This window comes from Oratosquilla oratoria, chromosome 31 (assembly GCF_046742065.1).
Source record: "Oratosquilla oratoria isolate Oo_2021 chromosome 31, ASM4674206v1, whole genome shotgun sequence".
Lineage (NCBI taxonomy): Eukaryota > Metazoa > Arthropoda > Malacostraca > Stomatopoda > Squillidae > Oratosquilla > Oratosquilla oratoria.
Genome location: NC_134807.1, coordinates 17,686,809 through 17,708,872, shown reverse-complemented (window position 1 = coordinate 17,708,872; position 22,064 = coordinate 17,686,809). Strand labels below are relative to the sequence as shown.

General features: G+C 40.9%; 2 protein-coding genes across 2 annotated transcripts in view; both read right to left on the bottom strand.

Moving 5' to 3' along the window:
* Positions 1-4,977: 4,977 nt before the first annotated feature.
* LOC143041560 (uncharacterized) lies at positions 4,978-6,492 on the bottom strand. The gene has a single exon (XM_076213571.1). The coding sequence runs from the start codon at positions 6,490-6,492 to the stop codon at positions 4,978-4,980; it is 1,515 nt and encodes a 504-aa protein (XP_076069686.1).
* A 4,850-nt stretch (positions 6,493-11,342) lies between these two features.
* Positions 11,343-22,064, bottom strand: part of LOC143041558 (uncharacterized) — a 45,657-nt gene continuing 34,935 nt past the window's right edge. The window contains exons 15-17 of the mRNA XM_076213570.1: positions 21,526-21,652; positions 19,697-19,864; positions 11,343-19,429 (exon numbers count right to left, since the gene is read on the bottom strand). Coding sequence (XP_076069685.1) covers positions 16,193-19,429; positions 19,697-19,864; positions 21,526-21,652 — 3,532 coding nt within the window. The 3' untranslated portion in view covers positions 11,343-16,192. The remainder of the gene's footprint in view (positions 19,430-19,696; positions 19,865-21,525; positions 21,653-22,064) is intronic.

Sequence of the window (22,064 nt, the reverse complement as noted above, 5' to 3'; positions counted from 1 at the left end):
CAGGTGGACTCTGTCCTTTCGTGGGAGAGAGGATTCAGAAGGGTGGATATCAGGGGGTCTGGCATGTAGCAGTGTGTTGTCTTTCAGTGTGTTAATGGAGCGGTGAGTGATATGATTATGAATATGTTTCTGGAGGCTGGTATTTGGTGGTTGTGGAGGAAGAGAAGAGAGTATTTGTGCGTAATAAAAGTCTTTGGGTGTTGTTTTAATGTTTCTTGGTGTGTGTGGGTGTTCTGCTATGTAGTGTAGCGGGTGTGATGTGTTTGTGGTGGCTGCGGCAAGTGTTTGTGTGCCTCTCATGTCGAGGTGGTCCTTGACTTTGAGGATTTTTGTTTCATGGTGTAAATGGTCTGTTGGTGTTGTATTTGTGCAGCCTGTAATTGTTTTTAGGGCTTTATTTTGTATGATTTGAAGGGTGTTGTGGTGTGTCTCACTGAGATTAGGAGCCCATGCAGGACTCGCATAATTCAACACTGAGCGTATGCATTGTTTGTATATTGTTATATTAGTTTCTTTGTTTTGTCCAAATGTCGTTCCAGTGATTGACTTAAGTGCGTTAAGTCTAGGTGTGCTTTTGTTTTTTATGTTTGTGAGGTGTTGTTTGAAAGACATGGATGTATCGTATGTTACACCAAGAATTTTCGGTGTGTTTGTGTGTGGTATTAGAGTGTTGTTGATGTAGAGATGAGGTATGTATTTGTGTTCTATTGTCCAGTTGGTGAGAAGTGTTGCTGTAGATTTGGTTGGAGCTATTTTGAGTCTGTTTGTGATGAACCATGTGTTGAGTGTATCAAGGTATGGCTGGATTATTTCTGCAGCTTTGTCTGTGTTACGATGTGTGCATGTGATTGTTATGTCATCTGCGTAGGAAGAGATTTGTATTTCTGTGTTGTCTGGTGTGGGTAAGTCATGTATGTATAGATTAAATAGTGTGGGGGATAGAACTGAGCCCTGTGGTACTCCATTCTTAATGTTTCTGATGTGCGATGATTGGCCATTATATGACACGTAAGCATTCCTACCTGCCAGATAATTGGCCAGCCATCTTTTGGTGTTATTGTGCATGTCTGTTATATATTTTATCTGTTAGGTTGTGGCGGGGGATAGCATCAAAAGCTTTACTAATGTCTAATGTTATGAGAAGTGTTCTGTGGTGGGGCCTATCTGAATTGATGCCATCTAAAATTCTTTGTGTGAGGTTTATCAGAAGAGTGTTTGTGGAGTGTAGTGGCCTAAAACCGTGTTGTGAGTCAGCAAGGGGAATATGTGGTGTGACAAGTTTAAGTATTAGGCGTTCAATGACTTTAGAGGGGGTGCAGAGAAGTGTGATTGGGCGGTGCGATGTTGGGATTGTTGGGTCTTTGTTCGGTTTTGGAATGGTGATTATTTTACCATGCTTCCAGATGTCGGGTATAGTGTTGTGTGAATAGCTGTAGTTTGCAATGTTTGTGAGTGCGTGTATACCTTGTGGTCCAATGTGTTTTAGGTGGATGTTGCTTATGTTATCAGGGCCACAGGCAGATGAGTGCTTGAGATTATGTATTATGAGTTTTGTCTGACTGTCTATGAAGGGTGTATAGTCTGAGTCTGTGGGGAAGTCTTTCTTACATCAAATGGTGCGTCGGTCGTCAGGGTGAGAAGTGAGATGGCTTGTCTGTGCAAAATGACGTATGAGTGCATTTGCTTGTTGTCTGTTTGAGGGTAGATTATCTGTTGTTGTGATTATTGCTGCGTGAGAGCGTGTAGTGTTACTGTTGGATAATGTAATGCTGTTGAGTGTTTTGTACAATTTGCTGGTGTTTGTTTTGTGATCAAGTGCATTGATAAAGTTTTGCAAATTTTGTGTTTTTTGTTTGTGTATTTTATTAGCAATCACAGTGTTTAGTGTTTGTATTTGGTCTGCTATGTTTTGAGGGATAGGTGTGGGGGTATCGTGTTTAAGTGTGTCAGGTTGTCTGATGAGGTCTTGGATTTCTGGTGTGAAGTTGGGGTTGTGTGATTTTCTGTTGCCTCTAGGGATTATCTCTTGTCTGCGTTTTGTATGATTGTATTAAAAGTGTGCACAGCATTGTTTATGTTTGTGATTGGTGTACTGTTAAGTGTTTCAAAATGTTGTTCTGTCTCTTTAGTAAAAGCTTCCCAGTTAGCTCTCTTGTAATTGGTGTATGTGTGTCTGTGGCCAACTGGGGTGCATCTTGTTTTGGTGGTGATAATGATTGGAAGGTGGTCAGAACCAAGGGTTCCGACCACTCTCCATGATGTTGTTGGGGTTAGGCAGGGGGAGCAGAAGGTGATATCAGGAAAGGAGGGAGTGTAGAGGGCTTGGTGTGGGATATGTGTATGATTATGTGTGTTGTTCATGATAGTCAATGTGTCAAACTGAGTCTGTATATCAAGCCCTCTGTCTGTGTCAGGGTTGTCGACATACCAGGCAGACGACTTGGCGTTGAAGTCACCACCCATGATCAAGTTGGGGATTGAGGCTAGTTGGCTAAATTGAGGCCTGAAGGTGTTTGGAACTGTGGGGGATGATTGTGGGAGAATGTACATGTTAACTATTGTCAGTGTTGATTTGTTGCCAGTGCGGATTTGAATGGATTGGATTTCTGTTGTGTAGGGAGGAGAATTTTGGCAGATGGAGTGATGGATCAGGGTGATGAGTCCACCGCCATTGCCATCGGTCCAGTCTTGTCTGATGGTGGTGTAATTATGAAATGATGGTGTTTTGTGTGAGTGTCTTACTTTTGTTTCTTGTATAATCGCAATGTGTATGTTGTGTTGTTTAAGAAAGTGTTCAAGTTCATGTTTTTTCGTGTTAATATCGTCAATGTTGTGTTGTAATATGTTGATCTTGTGTGTTTTGTATGTGTTGTATGTTGCCGTTTGGGGTTGAGGTTGGGGTGGTAATGGGGAAGGTGTAGGATCTGGGTTAGAGGGGGGGAAAGGAGAGATCGGGGACAAAGGAAGGGGAGTACTGATCGGGGGTAAGGGCAAAGGGAAATTGGGAGTGGGTAAGGGTGCTGGCTGTGGTTGGGGAGGTAGGAGTGGGGTTACTGAAGGGCAGGTAGAACATGTCCAAGTGTTTGTGTATTGGTTTGTGTCAGCAAGTGTTGTACAAGTGAGGTGGGCCCAGTTTTTGCACATATTGCACTGAACTGAGCTCTTTGTCTGTCTGCTCGAAGTAATGGGTTTAGAGCATGTTGGGCATGTGTATTTTGTGGTGGGCCCAGTTGAGGGCCATGTTGCACAGTGAGCACTTGGGGATGGTGACTGGCTGTCAGGAACTATGGACCTCAAGGGGGTGTGAGGTATCAGTCGTAGGGGACTGCTTGCCTCACTGACAACTTGAGGGTTATCATCCACTGTAAAATATAACAAATGAATTTAATTAAACTGACCAGGTTCTGCCCAATGTGGATGGCTCTGATCGGGACCACATCCCCACCCACTTATCATGGCCAACTCTAAATCGGGCCTGCCCATTCATAGCATTCATTTGATTTCTCAATTTTCCCAAAAGGCTGTTTAAGGTATTTCAATTTCCAATACACATTCTAAGCACAGATTTCTATTTTAAAAAGGCCAGGAAGTGTACTCACTTTGTTTACTGCTACTTACAGAAAATATATTTTACTGGCTTTTTCTGTCTTGATGTGAAAAGTTGAGATAATGATGGTTGCCTGTGAACCCATTTTAGGGGTAAGGACTTTTTTTTGCTTGTCAACCCAAGTTAAATCTCCTACAGACACAAACATACCACTTATAAGCCTCAACTCATCAGCTCTATCCACTCCAACATCCTCCAGGCACTTCATCACTTCTTCTAGCTTGTGTTCAAGCTTAAGTTTCACCAGCCCGGACAAGACTAGGTCTTTCACCTCATCCATGTTTAAAAATGATACAGCCACTGGAAAATGACAGTATGTAGTCCAGAAACAGCTACACACCACCAAATGTAAGATATGAGATGTATAAAAAAAGAAAAAAAAAAAAATCAAAACTGTTTGGAAGAGGTATATTTGATAAGCTTAGCACAACTGGCACATGTTAAGAGTTTATTAAATGAAGAAAATTCTGACAAGTATGTAAAGAGAAAATCAGCTTTTTTATATTTGAAAAATAGAATAGTTCGCTTTTTCACTTTCAGTGAGATGGGGGAAGAGGTCTGACACACACTTATACACTTGTCTGAAAGGTATGCAAGTTCAACAAAAGTGCTTAGATTCCATGCTTAATATTTTTTTCTTACCTACCTACATAATTTTTTCAAGACATGTTAATCTAAACAATTTTTCTTAGGCTGGCTTGTATTTGCATTGCACATAAATATGCTTGTCTACATATATTTATGTAGGAACAGTGTATTTTAATGAAATTCCCCAATCCTGTCCAAGCTTGTAGATGTTATGGGGTGCATAACTCAGAATATGACTCAAATTTACACATTTTGTACTCTTTACAGACTGTGAGGATCCATGACATATTAGCAAGCCAGAGGTTGGCACAGAAATGAACTGATAGGTTTGTACAACAAAAAACAAAGTAATTTCTTTCACCAAAATAAGGATAATTTTTCCTACCAGAAAACCATCCTCGTTCTTTTCTAGAAGCAAGGCTTGGTCTTTTTTGTACTCGGTACCTTTAAATACTACTGAATCGGCCATCACTGTATTTGAATGTGAAAAGTGTTGACCAGCTATTGCTGTTTTAATATGTCCATCAAGAATGTCAAGCTTGAAATCTATAGAATGTTTTATTTGAAAGGCAGCAGGGAAGAGACAAGCAGCACTGTAAAATGCCTGTAGCAACCGATATCTTTTGGCAAGTGATTTGGGGAGATTTTTTAAATTATGAAGACCTCTAGCACACTTTTTAAAGTACGAGTGTTTGCTCTCAAATCTCATTGTCCACAATCGGATCAGTGGACCAAATCTGACAATTAGCTCAGGGTAGTGACAGAGAAAATTATGTTTTGGTCTAAGGTTGATGTTTGGGAATATGGGCTATAGCTGGAGCACAAACCAATTCAACTATCAACTTTAATTTTAAATAAAGCTGCCAGACTTCATCATTGGTATCTTTAACTAAATCCCCAATATACACAGAAAACAGCCTGAGAAAAACCCAATTTTGAACAGCATGGCCCACCAGTCTGTCATTATTCCTAGTTACACTGCCTGGTCTATCCAAGCTATCAGTTCCTGTTAAGACCAGGTTAAATATCTTGCTATTCAATTTGTCATAATTAAACCACTTCTTGTTGACAAGATTATGTGTGATGAGTGGCATGTCATATGACACTACACCTTCAAAGAGGTCATGCCCCAAGTAAGGTGGCAGTCCTGGATTTGCAACATGAAAATGTGTCAACTGGTTTAAAACTGAATCAAATTTAATACCATGATGAGAAGCAAGGTTAGCATGCTCATCAATGTATTTAATATCCCTGGTGTAACTCTCTACAGATCTCCTAGTCCCAAGTTTGTATGGTGTCTCTCTGAAGGAGTCCAAGTCAAGTGTGCAAAATCTGCAAATGTATTGGTGTCTAAAACTCTCCACAAATCCACCAATTCCATGAGATCCAAGATTACCTTCAACAATTGCACAAACAGTGCCTTGAATATTCTTTTCACCTTCAACAGTTTTCACTTCTATGCCTGTAGTTTCCAGTGACTGCAGATCTTTCACTAGTCTTGAAAACACTTTATCTTGCCCTAACTGCAGATCCGACTCAGTGAATAGCATAACCAGTTGCATATGGTCAATGGATGACCGTAAATGTGAATCAATATTAGCCAAGGTAAAATAGACACCTACAACTTTATGCTTCTTCCTGGCTGATCCCAGAGGATTCACCACTTCAAAGGTATCTTGGTACAAAATAATTTGGAATGATTCCTGCTGAAATAAAGCATTTGATCTAAATACTGTCCCATCTTTAACATCTCTGAGTATCTCAGGCATCTCATTTTCTGCAGTACGAGCTTCTGGGACATTATGTAAATTTATGAAAGCAGGATAACTATCATACAGAAATTTTATACTCTCTTTAATTGGGATGTATTGAGCATATCTTGCACTGTTTTCATCATCATGTCCAAGATATAATGGTCTAAGATGCAAAGAAGGAAATTTATTCTCATATGTTTTTCTAGTTTGTTCTGATCTTAAGGGACCATTCATACTACTCTGAAAAATCCCTGCTCCACTAACTGTCTCAAGAATTCCTTGAATTTTGTCATTTTCTACACCTGCCCCAATCAATTTTTCACATAATTTTTTTTGCAGATCTTTATTCACTATCTGTTGTATGCATCTGACTTCATCTGCAATTTTTTTTACTGTTTTAGCAGGTATAATAAATTTTGCTTCTAAATTCAAGTAAAATAATGCTAATTCCCTCAAAAGTAGCTCTTCCTTCATCTCACCCAAGAGTGAATCATCATCATCTGTATCATTATTCAGTGAAACATCATTTTCATCAATTTCCATTTCTAAGATTTCATTTACAGATAAATCAGTTTCCTCTGTGCTAATTTGGAAACAGCTATCTTGCAATAATGTGTGAGTCCAATATCTATGTTTCCTAGTTAGATGTGATGTAAAAGATGAGGTCACACCAAATGTTTTCTGACAGTTTTTAAAAGAATATGTTCCCCCCCCAAAAAAAAACCCGGTTTCCCACATTTCCCTCCCAGATCGTTCGGGAGGAGAGGTAGGCCAAAGTTCATTACTTTAACAATTAATATCTATAAAACTACACAATTCCGAAGGAAATGAAGTACACCATCATTCATATCACAACATTTATCACTAGGAACACATGAGCCAGATATCAAGTTGTATGGTTGGCCGAGTCCATAAATTGTCCGATGTTTTTTCAAATGGCAAATAAAATCTCTCAAGTTACTACATTTCTGTTGACAAAGGGGTTGAGTACACTTCAGAAGTACACTTTTGGATGCAGTTTTGTCATATAATGAACTACAACTAGACCTGTACTTATCATGCTCACTATACACGTGTGTCTTGAAACCAGAATAGCTTGAAAAACTTTGCATACATTTACCGATTCCACACGGAAATTGATAGTTTGGTGTATTTCTGTGATACTTATAGTCACTACTCACTAGTGACTGACACAAGATATTATCATATTCATATTGCTTCATGTTTGATGCAGAGTATGTACACTGATTACAATTGTACATTGCTACAGTTTAGTGAAATATTTGCCTAAACTATTTATGTGCACTGTAAAATTCAGTCAGTAACTTTCGAAAATTTGTGGCAACCAGAAAGATTAAAAAATTTGCAGTTTGGGTCGAATTTACAGAGGTAAACAATCAATTGGCATCAGATGAGAAATTTGTGGCAACCAGATTCAATAATTTGCAGTTTAGGTCGAATTTACAGAGATAAACAATCAATTGGCATCAAATGAGAAATTACTAAAAGAGAATAATGTGCCAGCTGCTACGGAAAACAAATATACATACAGGAAATAACAGTTTTACAAAATTTCCCTCAATGTTCCGATTTCCTTTGTTGGGCTGCAAGATGGCAGCTGTATGTATCCCAGAATGCAATGCGCCGCACGTTGTCAGTGGATTACTGAGATAACGCATTTTCTCGGTAAGTTACTGAACTTCCTCAATAATACAGTCATACTGAATATTTTCTCAGTAATGTACTTTATATTTTATAATGCTAAAATTAAAAGAAAAATTAAAACGCATTTTCTCAGTAATCTACTGAACTTCCTCAGTCATCATAGCTTATCACGCCAGACAGACAGCCATTCAAGTATTCTTTGGTTAATTTTGACCAGGTCAATGTTGTCTAAATTGGTTGAAAGCGGGCACGAGCTTAGGACATGGTCAATGTTCTGTTCAGTTTCTCCGCACTCCCAGGATGGGTCGGTTTTGAGGCCCCATTTAACCAGATTGTCACCAGTTCTGGCGACTCTGGATCTTGCTCTATTTAGTGTGGACCATTCGCGTCTTGGTAGCAGTGCCCCATCTGAGAGCTCTTCACTGGGTCCTTGCACTGTACTGTTAGGGAGACTTGTGCTGTCAGACTCCTTCCACTGTTGTATTCTGTAATTGTGGGGCAACATACCAGGTGGTATCTCCTCCACGGTGGCAAAGCTCTTTCGCGACTTGAGTCTACTTGGGGGAGGCACATGTGAGTGTAGTGGGTGCCTTGTGTCCGAGGTTTGTAACTTCCTCAGTAATACAGTCATACTGAATATTTTCTCAGTAATGTACCGTATATTTTACAGCCATTTCTTAGAGTGTACCTTGCTGTGCATTGTGTCCGACTCTCTCCCTCTGGGGCAAGTTTGGACCAAATCGGCAACCTTCGGATTTTCGTCTAAATTCATGGAGTTCCCTTGAATTTTTGGGGATTATGGGTCATTTGGGTCACCTGCTCCGATGTACCCGCCATATTACCGACAGGTCGAGGGCGGCCAGGGCTGTCGTGGAGTCCAATCTGACACCACTCAGGCCAACGGTATGGGTGCCAGAGGCCCAAAAGTGATTACTTCGTGAAAAGGCCCAAATTTGGAGGGGTGCCACCGCCACCCCCTTGGGCTCAGGCTGCTCATGTCTACCTTGCTGTGCATTGTGTCCGACTCTCTCTCTGTGAGGCAAGTTTGGACCAAATTGGTCACCTTCGGATTTTCGTCTAAATTCATGGAATTAATCCTTTGAATTTTTGGGGATTATGGGTCATTTTGGTCACCTGCTCCGATTTACCCGCCATCTCACTCACAGGTCGAGGGCGACCAGGGCTGCCGTGGAATCCAATCTGACACCACTCAGGCCAACGGTATGGGTGCCAGAGGCCCAAAAGTGATTACTTCGTGAAAAGGCCCAAATTTGGAGGGGTGCCACTGCCACGCCCTTGGGCTCAGGCTGCTCGTGTCTACCTTGCTGTGCATTGTGTCCGACTCTCTCCCTGTGGGGCAAGTTTGGACCAAATTGGTCACCTTCGGATTTTCGTCTAAATTCATGGACGAAGGGATTTCTCCCCATCTCTTGTTCTGCATAAGGGGACAAAGGGGTTGGTGGGTGGGTTGTGAATTAAATGAAGTGGCCTTGCGGTGTATGTGCCGTCTTGTGACACTGCTTCTGACCCAGGGCAATGGGCAAGGGATGACCTGTCATCCAGGAGGAACCGAGATAAGAGGGAGGGAGGGGATGAATGGGAGTGGAGTATGTGGGGGTGGAATGGGTGAGAGTGGATTTTATGCCTATATTTTTTGGCTATCTTTGGTATATGCATGTAAGAATAGTTTTACTCTAGTGAGAACAGTTTCACAGAAAAATCAATGCTACTATAGTAAATACTATTATATGTTGTGAGCTTCAAGTGAAGTAGCCCTGCTCTGCTGTGCTGTGTTTTGCTGCATTTCTTCCAGTCTGGGCAGTGGGCAGGAGAATGGGATGATCCTTCATACACAAGGAGCTAAGATAAAGAGGGAAAAGGGTGGTGGATGGGAGTAGAATAAGTGGGAGTGGGTGCGTGCCTTTGATTTGGCTACCTTCCTTGGTATGTAGATAGATGTTCTGTGCATGTTAAAAATTATAGTCCATGGAAGTAGACTGTGAAAGGGAATAAGTTACAATGTGAAATAAGTGAAACACATTTTTCAGTTCTTAAGTTTGTTATTTTTTCACTGTTGTTTGTATCTAAAAGAACAAAATGGCATACAGTTATGTTACATTTGAGGGTAGGCTTGGGCAATGTGACAAAAATATTAGATTTCACAACCTTCCCTTGACTTCTCATAGGAATAGGGTTACAGAAAGCAGGATACCTAGTTCCATCACTCCATCCTACTTTAGCTACCTTTTATGACCTGCATAGGAAACTCGATGGCATAATTCTTTCTTCCCCCTACCACGTGACAGAGGCGAAAATGGAAATATGTACTCAAAGAAGTGATACAGAACAGTTTTAAGAGGGAACAACATAATTTAGGGACAGCTGCAGTATAAAAGGAGCATAATTCCTCTAGGAATAAAGATTTTCACTAATAGACAAAATGATGTGTGGCTTTAGTCTGTAGAGTAGGGTGGCCATTTCCAAATTTCTAAAAAGGACACTGCATATCGATGATTATAATATACAGAAATATATATATATATATATATATATATATATATATATATATATATATATATATATATATATATATATATATAATAAGCTGAAAGTGAATAATATTTTTCACTTTGATAAAACCGACAAAAAACAAATACCTGTATTTCTTACCAAGTTACAACACAAACAAAACCTAGTTGTATCCTCACATTGATTGCCTGGAGGTTTATTTCTTTTTGTGTTTCTGCCCTCTTTCTTTTCGGCATTTTCAGGCTCCTTAACTTCATAAATTAATTAACCAAACCACACTGCACCGTGGCCACATCAGGACTGCAGCCCAATGTATGAGATGTGAATCATGCAATCACACGTTCACAACATTGGTCTTGTGCAGTTCCTGTCTACTTCGGCTGCCGTGCAGAGTTCCGACGGTGACCTTGGCCTGGGTACTCCCACGTAATTTAATTGTACGGCATTATTGTATACCTAGGATTATTTATTTATTCATTTATCTATTTATTTTTGTCACACCCCAAAAGAGGAGGACAAATGCACGTCCGGCGTGAGGTTGCGCCGGATGGAGGACAAAGTGCTCAAAAGGAGGATTGTCCTCCCTAAAGGAGGACGTCTGGCCACCATACTGTAGAGGCACCCCAAAAGTATGGATGCATAGTTTTGACTTTGCTGCCTACCTTATAAGGGGGAAAAAGCCCTTGGCATATAGATAGACAAGCATCCCATTGATTTCCCGATACTGCCAAGCGAGTGGTGTATCATGGGAACCCTTTCATTGAGCCCAAATTTAATGAACAGATCAATCGGTTTGTTGCCCTTCGTCTCTTGCAAATTTGTGGCCCTCTTATAACTGCCAACAGTCTCTAAAGAAGACCATAAGTTACTCGGGGAAGATGCTGTTGTCTGGGGATTGTTTGGGCCATTGTAGTAGGAGGGGCTCTGTAAGGACTGGCTTCGTTATCATTGCTCCGAGAGTTGATAAACAACGACGGCGACGATGACAAATCTATGTATTTATTTTATTTTTTATTTTTTTTATCTTTTTTTTTTGTGAACGTTTCATAAAGGTAAATGAAACACACTTTTCGTTTAACTCCTTGTTATCCAGAGAGTTCATAAACAACAACGGCGACGATGACAATTTTTTTTTTTTTTTTTTTTTTTTTTATCTTTTTTTTTTTGGTGAACGTTTCATAAAGGTAAATGAAACACACTTTTCGTTTAACTCCTTGTTCTCCAGAAGGCACAAGATCAAACAAATACATAAATGTAAAGCTACATTCACACATATATGATATTAACTTAAGATAAGCTAGTCTAATTTAGTAAAAATATTCTGCATATTTGCATTTAGAATTGTGAATGTGTTTATACAAACGTGGGGGCATATATCCGAGAGACATATGCATATGTATATGAAAACATGTATACAGTGGGGAGACGGCACACATAAACACACACACACACACACACACACACACACACACACACACACACACACACACACACACACACACACACACACACACACACACACACACACACAAACACACCCACATTGCTCCGGCTAAGGTGGCCCAAGGAACAAGAAGCCCTTGTCCACTCTTGGAGGTCGTCTTAAGAGTCTAGAGCACCATGGAAGAGTAAAATAATAATGATAATAACAATAATAATGATAATAATAAATTTTGAGTTTGATAATGGACCACAATTTTCATCTTCAATGTAATGTTTCGAATTATATTAATCTTGTGTTCATTAAGCACATAGACACATGCATACGCACACACACAAATGTCAAATACACACACGCACGCACAAACGCGCGCACACACACACACAAACAGATATCTGTATGGAAACGTAATTTTATATCTGTATGTGTATACGTAATGGAATATTAATGTATGCATATATATATATATATATATATATATATATATATATATATATATATTTGTGTGTGAAATGTGTAATGTACTCCTATGTATGCGTGGTTGTGTGTACGCGTATGTGCGTGTTGGTGTGTGCGTATCTGGAGAAGTATGATCAATATCTAGAGAACAAGAGGAATAGTGCACTTGTGACAGGTGAAAGTAAGAATATTTTATATAAAAAAGAGGAATATGCGCTTGCGCAAGTCCGATATATTGGCTAAACTTGTTTTCATTTGCATTCGAAAGTGATGACATCCATACCATAGTTATTAATATGCAAGCTTTGTCAGGATCATATGAGATAATTAAAATGCATTTTAACTATATATCAACAGAAAAACAAAACAGCCATGTTGATCCTATGCATTATTACAGTAATCAACAACACTCGTTTTTTTGGCCATCCTTAAATTATAATTTAATTTGTACAATCTGGCAGAAGTCTCCCAGACTCCTGGACTTATGGAGAAGTCAGTACCTGCGCACATCTCTACAGCACAGCTTTTGTTTTTTCTTTGCTTTGAGACCTTGCAGATGTTAATCATGAATTTTAGTTTTTCCCCCGTGAATAGGTCTTAGGTTTGTTTGTCTTTGAGATGTGTCAGATGTAAAGAGCTGACTTAACCATTGTTGAGGTTTACTGTCGTTTTACTTTTCAATCTCGAGAACCTCACATCTTGTTTTTCTTGTGGAATTGGGTGTTGTCGACATTCGTGAAAATCAAAGCGTCAGGTATATATATCTATATCAGAAGTTGCACTGCATAACATATATTACATTAAAATATAACAACTAGGTTTATGTCTACGTTTTTTTTTGGGAAAAATAATATAAACTGTTGTTGCAGCGCCTAGTGAAATGATATATTTTGATTGTCGATTTTTCCCTAATCGTTCCAGTATACATTATACCGTGGGCGGATGGATAGGATGTAAAATACAAAGATAACAAAATAAAAACAAACTTAAAACTATAAAGGTGGACGTATATGTTATAGCATGTGAATTAGGTAAGTACAATTTTTTTTAGTATTGATGAAATCCACATTTTTCTAATTCTATTTCATCTTGAAGAATTAACTCCGCCAAGGCAAAGAAAAAAAAAAGTGTAGCGTTTGAACTCCAAGAGCACATTCATTCTGTGAGCTTATTAAATATGTCTGTGTATATATATATACATATATATATATAGATATATATATATATATATATATACATATATATATGTATATATATATATATATATAGATATATTTATATATATATATATATACATATATATATATCATTGGCATACGCCCGTAAGAAATTATTTTCTTAATAAACAAATAACTATCGGGACCAAAGTTGAATAATTTGAAACTTGTATGTGCTTAGAATTTTTTTTTATTTCGTAATAACTGGTTACTCTCTGACGGATATAATTTTGTATATATTGAATAACTTAATACTGGATTTGTTTCCTCAAGTCATAAAACTTCCACAAGCTTTGTTAAATTTGTTAAATAAAAGAGCAGGGCGTCGTGTGGAATCTTTGCCTTTGTTTAGTTCGGAGTCCATTAAAGGTAGAGATTCGGCGCGGTAATGTTGCTGTAATGATAATAATAATAGTAGTAATAATAATAATAATAATAATAATAATAATAATAATAATAATAATAATAATAATAATAATAATAATAATAATAATAATAATAATAATAATAATAATAATAATAATAATAATAATAATAATAATAATAATAATAATGATAATAATAATGATAATAGTGATAATGATAATATAATAATAATAATAATAATAATGATTCAACTATCAAAATGAAAGGGAAAGTTGCGGATTGCAACGAGTAAGATGAATAACGTTCGGTATGCCGATCAGTATTATCTACTTATTAAATTTCATTTGTGTAATTAATCATTTATATATTCATTCAATTATTTACTTGTTTATTAATTTATCTATATACACATTTTTGCGATTATTTATTTATCAATTTATGATTTAATCATTTATTTATTTTGCTCAACTTGAGCGGTGAGATTGGGTGTGTACCTAGACTGCGCGTAGTCTTAGCGCAAACTCAGACGCAGGCGACGTATCACAGAGAAAAGGCAGACTTCCTGCTGCTGAATTAAGAGAAGTTCATACTGTACTTCAATTCAGCAACAGGAAATCTGGCTTTGCCCTGTGCTCCGTCGCCTGCGTCTTAGTTTCAAGGCGACACGGTGGCAGTGATGAGGACGACGACGGGCATTGTCGTGTGGACAACGACTTTTCGGAAACGACACCCGAATTTTGTCTCGAGCTTCGTCTAAGGCCGGTGTCACACTGCCCGGCGTTGCCGTTGCGGCTTGCTGGCTGTAGCAAAATCTCGCTTATAAGACTCGAAAGGTTGTGAGAGTACTTTAACCAGGAGATGGTGGTCGTTATATCAAGTTCTGGCTCCTGTCGCCAGGCGATTTTATTAAGATAATTGAACTTGCAAACTTCGTCTGGACGCATCCAGCGCCGCCGCACAGTGTGACACAGACATAAGATTTAATTCCAGTTCCGAAAAAAAACCACTCGCTTGCAATGTTCCCTCTAATGTTTTTGCTGTGAGTGTATGCAAAAATTTGCTTGTGCACAAGCTTTGCCTACCCTGAAAAATATGTGCGCACCCGTTGTGGCAAAGTGATTTCCTTTGCAATAGAAGCGCTAGAGTTAGGAAAAAAACAACACAAAGCAATTATTAGTTTGAGGGTTGGCAAGTTACCATATTTTTTAGAGAATTTATAATTCTTTACTGAATGGGTTTTAATATAATTTGAAAACCTTGTGTGCACACATTTATTCTCTATGTGCGCTAACATATGTGCACATACCCACAACTTAGATGGAACCTTGCTTGCCTGTTTTATTTCTATGGCTGCATGAAAGTATGTGTACATGAGCACTCACGTACATGCATGTGTGTACCTGTATGTACGCATGTACTTATGTACATATACGTGTTCACAAGCACACACACATTCAGCGCTGGACAGGGACCGAACTCAAGACTGCTTAGTTAGCAGGGGAACTCGGTAGCGCTACACCAACAAGCCAGTGTGTGTGTGTGCGCGCGCGCGCGTGGGTACGTGCTTGAGCGCGCATTTCACGCTTTTTAATTAAGAGCAAATTCTTTATTCCCGTACGAAGCCATTTGTCAGCAATTTTAAAAGAATCTTAGCCAGATGACCAGGAGGTCGATCAATATGCTGCTTAAACCCAACTGACAATGTTCAAAAAGTTGTAGAAATTTTTTTATTAGTACGAAAAATGACCTGATCATTCAATATACCGAACTTAGAAACATCGTTTCAGAAAACCCGCCAGCAAATGCATTGAATGATATTCAAATTTTATTTAACAAACTTGTGTAATAACGTCACCCATAACAACTTAATATGCATACTGACAGATGTGTGATGTTTCTCAACTGGTCTTATTTGCGATGTTTTGAAAAGCTGTGATCGTAAAGCGACTCTCTAAGATTTGCAATTGCATTGGTTTTTCCATTGGCGGGTTAGCTAGTATATTTTGTTCTCTTCTAGATCTTGAAGACGCTTGCAATTGGTACGGTACTTGTTGTTTGATGGTACAGACTCAACAACAACTATTGATCTCAAAACTTGTTTTTGATTTTTGAGCGTCATTGAAACTGTTTTAACGTGACCCATAATGTATTAATATTTCTGTTTTCCGTAGGAAGGGTATTCTAAGATTTTTTTTTTCATTTTTTTCCCAATATTTTTAAGGACTTTTAATTTGTTGTCAGTGATGTTAAGGTTACCAGTAGTACTAATTATGTTTGGATTTCGTCAGACGGTCACAGTTTGGGTACTTTCGATTCTTCTTTTTTTATTGATTTATTTATATTTAGAAGTGGTTAGAACGTGGCTGTTCTGGTGTTTTTCTCATAAATGTTTACTGTTCTTTGGATGGCCACGTCAATTTTCCCACTTTGCCACGCTCAGCTAGAGGTCTTTCCAACGGTTACAATTGGCATCTACTGTACTCTATCTTTTCCAGAAAGTTGCACCTATGTTCTTGACACAGGTCAGAGCCAAGAGATCAAAAGAGGTGACATTTCAGTTCTGGGTCTAGTTCTTGGCAGCCATCTTCTTGGCGTGCTTACGGCCCCTTCGTCTTCTGCGGAGCCTACGTCCTTGCCTGTGGCCCTTCTTGCCGGCCCGAAGTGGATGCCTCTTTCGTCTCCATCTACGTCGGAGCTTGGACAAATCTGATTTGACTTCTTCCTCGGGGGCTCCGACAGACTCCGCAAACTCCGTTCCGTCAGCAAAGTCATCGTCAGCTCCTGTGAAGGCGTAGGCTGAAACGAGAGTAGAGGATGGTTTACCGTCATGGTCAGTGGTAGCAACGGGCATGGTTCCCGGAATGAATGTCCGCGTTGTTCTTGAGGTATATGTGGTCCCACCCACGGGATAGGTGTAGACGGTTCTTCTAACGCCATAGCGCCTTGTTGTCTTAGTGCTGCCGCTGCTGACTCTGTTCTTCCCGGCCTGACCGTGGACACCCAGCCCTTGTTGTTGTCCCATATGTGTTAGATGGCTGTGGTCATCCCCACCCTCAGTCGATCTAACCGCCCCAAACTGTCCTGAGGATGAGTATGATGAGGAGGATGAGTAAGATGAGGATACTGGCAGGGAGGAGGAAGGCAAGGGTACTTGGGATCTGGTGCCGCCTATGGCATCATTCCCGTAGGCGTGGCCGATGTAGTTTATTCGGTTGGTAGGAGCGGGCAGGGGTCCAAGGGTGTTATGGTGGCGCGTGTAAGTGGTGGTCGTTACTTTGGTGGATTTCTCATTAGGAATGTTAAAAGACCCATGCGTGGACGAATCCCCTGAGCCTGCAGTACCGTCGCCTCGGCTGGTGAAGGTGTAAGTATGAATTCTTCTATTAGAAGATACTTTGTTACTACCGCCCCCGTAAGAGGTCTCGTCAGTATCGGGATCAGTAATCCTACGATCCGAAACCCTAAAGTCAATTCTTCCAGAGCCCGAAGAACGTCCGGTTGAAGAAGAGGAAGATTCACCGGAGACTCCGATGTTGTAGTCAGGTCTGCCCGTTGAGAATGGGGAACTATGCGAGGTGGAGAAGGTACTGCCTTCTTGTTTGTACGTGTTAGTGGTGCTACTACTCAAGTCAGGGGACTCGTAAGCAGACTCGCTAAAAGTCGTGCTTGGTTTACGGACTATAGTGGTAATGACTTTATTAGATCGCGATGATGAAGATGATGAGGCTTGATTTCCGCTCCCTCCCTGCCAATCCCCGTAGGATCCAACGACGTTATCAGAGTCGCGATCCCCAGATGAGGTTGAAAAGGTGTGTCCGGGGTAAGTGGAGGACGTCAGGGTCTTGTTAGAGGATACGCGAGAGGAATGCCCGTAGGTTCCACCATAAGGGTGAGAGCTTTCTACGTTTGTTGCAGAGGACACATATCCTCTGCTGTTAGGAAAAGAGGTCTCCGAGTTGTAATGTGAAGAGGAAGAGTTGGAGGAAAAGGATCCTCTGCTGTCATATGCAGAAGATTGTTTATCGTCATATACTGAAGGATTCTGGTCCACAGGCGTATGGGAGGTTATCCTGTCAGACGGAGATGTCTCTTTGTCAACTGAAGGATATCTCCTGTCACTTGTAGATGATCCATCAGTTCCATAGGAAGTTCTGCCATAGGAGTGGGCTGTTTCGTTGTACAGTGAAAAACCAGTTCTGTCATATGAAGAAGGATCTGTTTTCTCATGTGAGGTTCTGTTATACTCATAAGAGGAGGATCCTCTTCTGTCGTAAGGATATCGACTTCTGTCATATGAGGAAGATTCACTTCCATCATAAGCTGATTCGGTTCTGCCATATGAAGAATGTCCAATGCTATCATACGAAGATCCTGTTGTGCCGTACGAAGAAGATTCCGTTCTATCATACAAAGAAGATTCTGTTCTACCGTACAATGAGGACCGAGTTTCCTCATACGTAGATATTCTCTCTCTGTCTTCGTCATTCCCTGCTCGGTTAGACGAAGAGGGCTCTGGTGTGGATGGAGCTTCTCTCACGGGTGAGGCAGGCCCGTCTAAATCAGGGTCAAATGTATCTTCCTCGTATGTGGAAGAATCAGTTCTATCATGTGTAGAAACTCTACTTCTGTCATACGAAGAGGATCCTGCTGTTCTAGAAGAAGACTCATCTCTGCCATACATGGATTCGTTTCTGTCGTATGACGAAGAGGCTTCAGTTCTGTCGTAGGATGAGGATTCAGTTCTGCCATGCGAAGACTCTGTTCTGTCATAGGAATAAGGTCTTATTCTGTTATCAGGAGTAGGTTCTGTTCTGTCGTACGGAGAATGCTCTGTTCTGTCGTACAACGAAGACTCGGTTCTGTCATGCGAAGTTCTGTGTCTTTCAGAGTAAGTACTGTCTCTGTCGTATGAATGAGACCCGCGTCTATCATACGAAGATTCATCTTCATATGTGGAAGACTCTTCTCTGTCAGACGAAGAAGGTTTGCCGTGGTCAGACGAAGTAGAAACACTTTCTTCGTACGAAGTATGCTCTCCAGTCTCTGACCAGGACGAACCTCCTTCGTTGTGATTCCCTCCAGTTGACGACGAGACATGCGTATCTGTTAAGGAAGGACTTTCGGATGAAGAGGAAGAGGGAGAGGTATAAGAGGTCTCATGGGTCTTAACGTGAGTTGAAGAATAAGACGAGTCATAGTTGTTAGAGTCAACAACCCTTCCATTTTGATCCCCAGTCGGCGCGTCCCGTGAGCCGCTTGGAGACCTGTGACCATCAATAGTATTTTCTGAGGTCTCTGTTTCTAGTGACACTTCCTTAGAATGCAAAGAAGTCTCTTGGAATGTTGAAGGGCTTTCAGTGGTGGTAGTAGTAGTAGTAGAGGTGGTGGTGGTGGTAGGAGAATGTTTTCTTGCATTCCTTGAAGAGGATGAGTGGGAGCGTTTAGAGGAAGAAGATTTAGAAGCACGGGAGCTTCCCCTCCGCCTAGAGAATCTCCTAGGGTGCTTGATAACCTTACGTTTGGCTCCCGTGGATGCAATCGTACCTTGGGGATACTCGGGGTGGACGGATTCACCTTCGGTGTAAGGCTTTTCCGCCGAGAACTTCACCGTGTTGTACGTTCTTCTGGTCGTCGTTCTTGAGCTGGTGCTGAAAGTCGAGGAGTCCCCACCCCTCCTGGTGGTGGAAACGGTCTTTTTGTAACTGGTGTAGGTGTAGGGTTCGTTGGGCAGGAAGACGCGGTCGAGGATGTGGATGACGCCGTTTGCACTCATGTGAGAACTGCTGACTTTGGCGCCGTTTACCTGGAGATGTTGCAAACAACTATTAGGACTTCATGTATGTGGAAATAATTCACATATGTATGTATACATGAGTTGTGTGTGTGTCTGTCTGTTTGAGTCCTTTTGTGTGAACATGAGCTTTGTGTGTATGTGTGTGTGTGTGTCTGTCTGAGTCCTTTTGTGTGTATTATTAGGCAAATTCAGGATCTTTGCATTTTCAAGCATTCTTTTTTCATATATGGAGTACCTTTCAAAGAGGGAAAACAGAATGAAATATTCATCCCTTACCGTCATGCCTTCTCTGGTTTTCCTGATGTCGAATGTGGACTCCATGCCTTCGATCGAGTAGATGAGGTTGTCTTCGAAAGATGTGGCGGGGAACATGTTGACTGCGATGTGGTTCTTCACTACTTGTGTCAGGTACTCGGTGTCGCTCATCATGCGCTGCATATGTTGCTGTCAATGAGTAGAGACCGCGTCATATACACAAATATTAGTGATGAAGAGGAAGATACGGAGAAACGGAACAGCCTTGTTCTTGCTCAATTTTGCCCAGCTAGTTTTTGTGTACTGATAATTTTGCGGGTTTCAGATATGCACATCCTATGCTGGTGTCACACTATACGGCGGCACCGGATGCGGCCAGATGATGGGCAAGTTCAGTTAGCATAATAAAGTCACCTGGCGACAGCCAGACCTTTGTATAACAACCACCATCTCCCACCCTGGTTAAAATACCACCATAACCCTTCGAGTCTAATGACTCCTAAGGGATATAACCAACAACAAACCGCAACGTCGGCGCCGGACAGTGTGACACCGGGCTTCCGTTTTAAGACCTTCGCTATCGGGGAGATGCTACTGAATGCATAAAATCACCTGGCGACATCTAGAATTAAAGGAGAAGTGACACTAGGTACGGGAGGGCTTAATAGAGACAGATCACCACTCTCGTTTCCTTGTAGGCGTCGTGTTTTTTATACACGTTTCATAAACACCTAGCCCATAAGATGTAACACCCGTCTTCTACCCCACTTTTTACCTTCTTTTCTACCAGCCTCTTACAGTGCTCGGCAGCTACCACTTGGTCGTCCCGACCAACCCTTTTCTATTGACTTCTCACAAACAGCCTGGCGTGAGCTGATCTGAGGAAGAGTGCAGAAAAGGTAACCAGGAAGATATGCTTTGTTCATTTGTATGAGTATTCGTTCGTTCACATATTTATATGTTGCATGTAAGACAGGTGAGTGCAAGGGTGGTGAGATAAACACAGGGAACTGTTTGGGATTTATTCTGACGTTTCGTCCTCACCAGGACTTCTTAAGAAGTCCTGGTGAGAACGAAACGTCAGAATAAGTCCCTAACAGTTCCCTGTGTTTATCTCACCACCCTTCCACACATCTGTATATGTGTATTCTTTCTGTCTATCTATCAGCCTCTTTATCTTTCTTCCTCCCGCACAGGATACACTGAAGACACTTTCTTCCTTATAAGGAAGTCAAAGCACGCGCCCATATCATAAACAAATAAGATTAATTCAATTACCCTTATGGGCCGCGCGGTAGCTCAGTGGACACCGTGCCGAACTCATGAGCAAGTTGTCGTGAGTTCGATTCCCGGGGCCCACTGCGGGCTTTGTCGCGTTGGTTTCCGACAGCCCAGGTCAGGCGGGAAGGCGAGCCAACATAGGCCTAAAAAACGCAGTGGTATGCCGCAATTGATAGGGATTGCCTTACCATGGGTTTCTCACTTCTCACTTTGTGGGAGTGAGATGGTGAAATTCAACCACCCCTCCTGTCTCAGCACCTCCAGATAAAGGGTCATCCTTACTCCCGCGACACTGGTTTGGTCAAAAACAGTGCAGCGAGGTACAGCTCTTTACCGGTAGGGTCCGACAGCCAAGACTGGTTTACCCCCACCGCTTCATCACCCCATTCTTTAACTACTCAACTTGTAGAAGCTAATGAGATCACCCCTCCAGGCTGGGTCATCCCGTTGTCCACTCGCAATCTCTTTCCATATTTTGCACTCTTCCCTGTTTGATAGACTCTCTTAATGAAAAAAAAAAAAAAAAAAAAAAAAATCATATTTTTTTTTAGCAACACAACTCTGCCCACCTGATCCAGCGCCTTGAAGGCTTCGTCCGTAGGCACGAAGAAGGTGTAGAAGGTTTCGTCGCCAGGGCCGAGGTTGAGCACTGGTGGTGTCTGCTGGGTCACCTTTTCCATGGCTTCCAGGAACATTCTGGAAATGAAGAACCGTCAGGTTTTAGTCGCTTCAAGCTGTATTTTTTAACTTAAAGTTTGTATTTTCTTATTTTGCTATATTTTGTCCCTGGCTCCGTTATATATAGTATTTACTGTTTACATAATAATTAACATTTACTCCCACATGTGTCTTTGATGTCCAGTGTTGGTAGGGTTCTGTTACAGGGTGGATTGACTCAACTTATTCACTGGGCATTTTCCCGAACTTGGGTATTTACCATTTTAAAAGAACTCACTAGGTGTCAGTCTAATTTAGACATTGCTACTGTAGCGATGTTGTCGGCGGTTTGCGCACTGGGTTCCAAAACTGGCCGCAAAGAGTGAGCACCCGTCATGGCGATGCGTACCTCGGGAGATCAACACCCTACGAAGAATGTGCGCCGTGGACA

Coding starts and splice junctions, on each gene's coding strand:
- LOC143041560 (XM_076213571.1), bottom strand. CDS start 6,492: ATGGAAATTGATGAAAATGATGTTTCACTGAATAATGATACAGATGAT.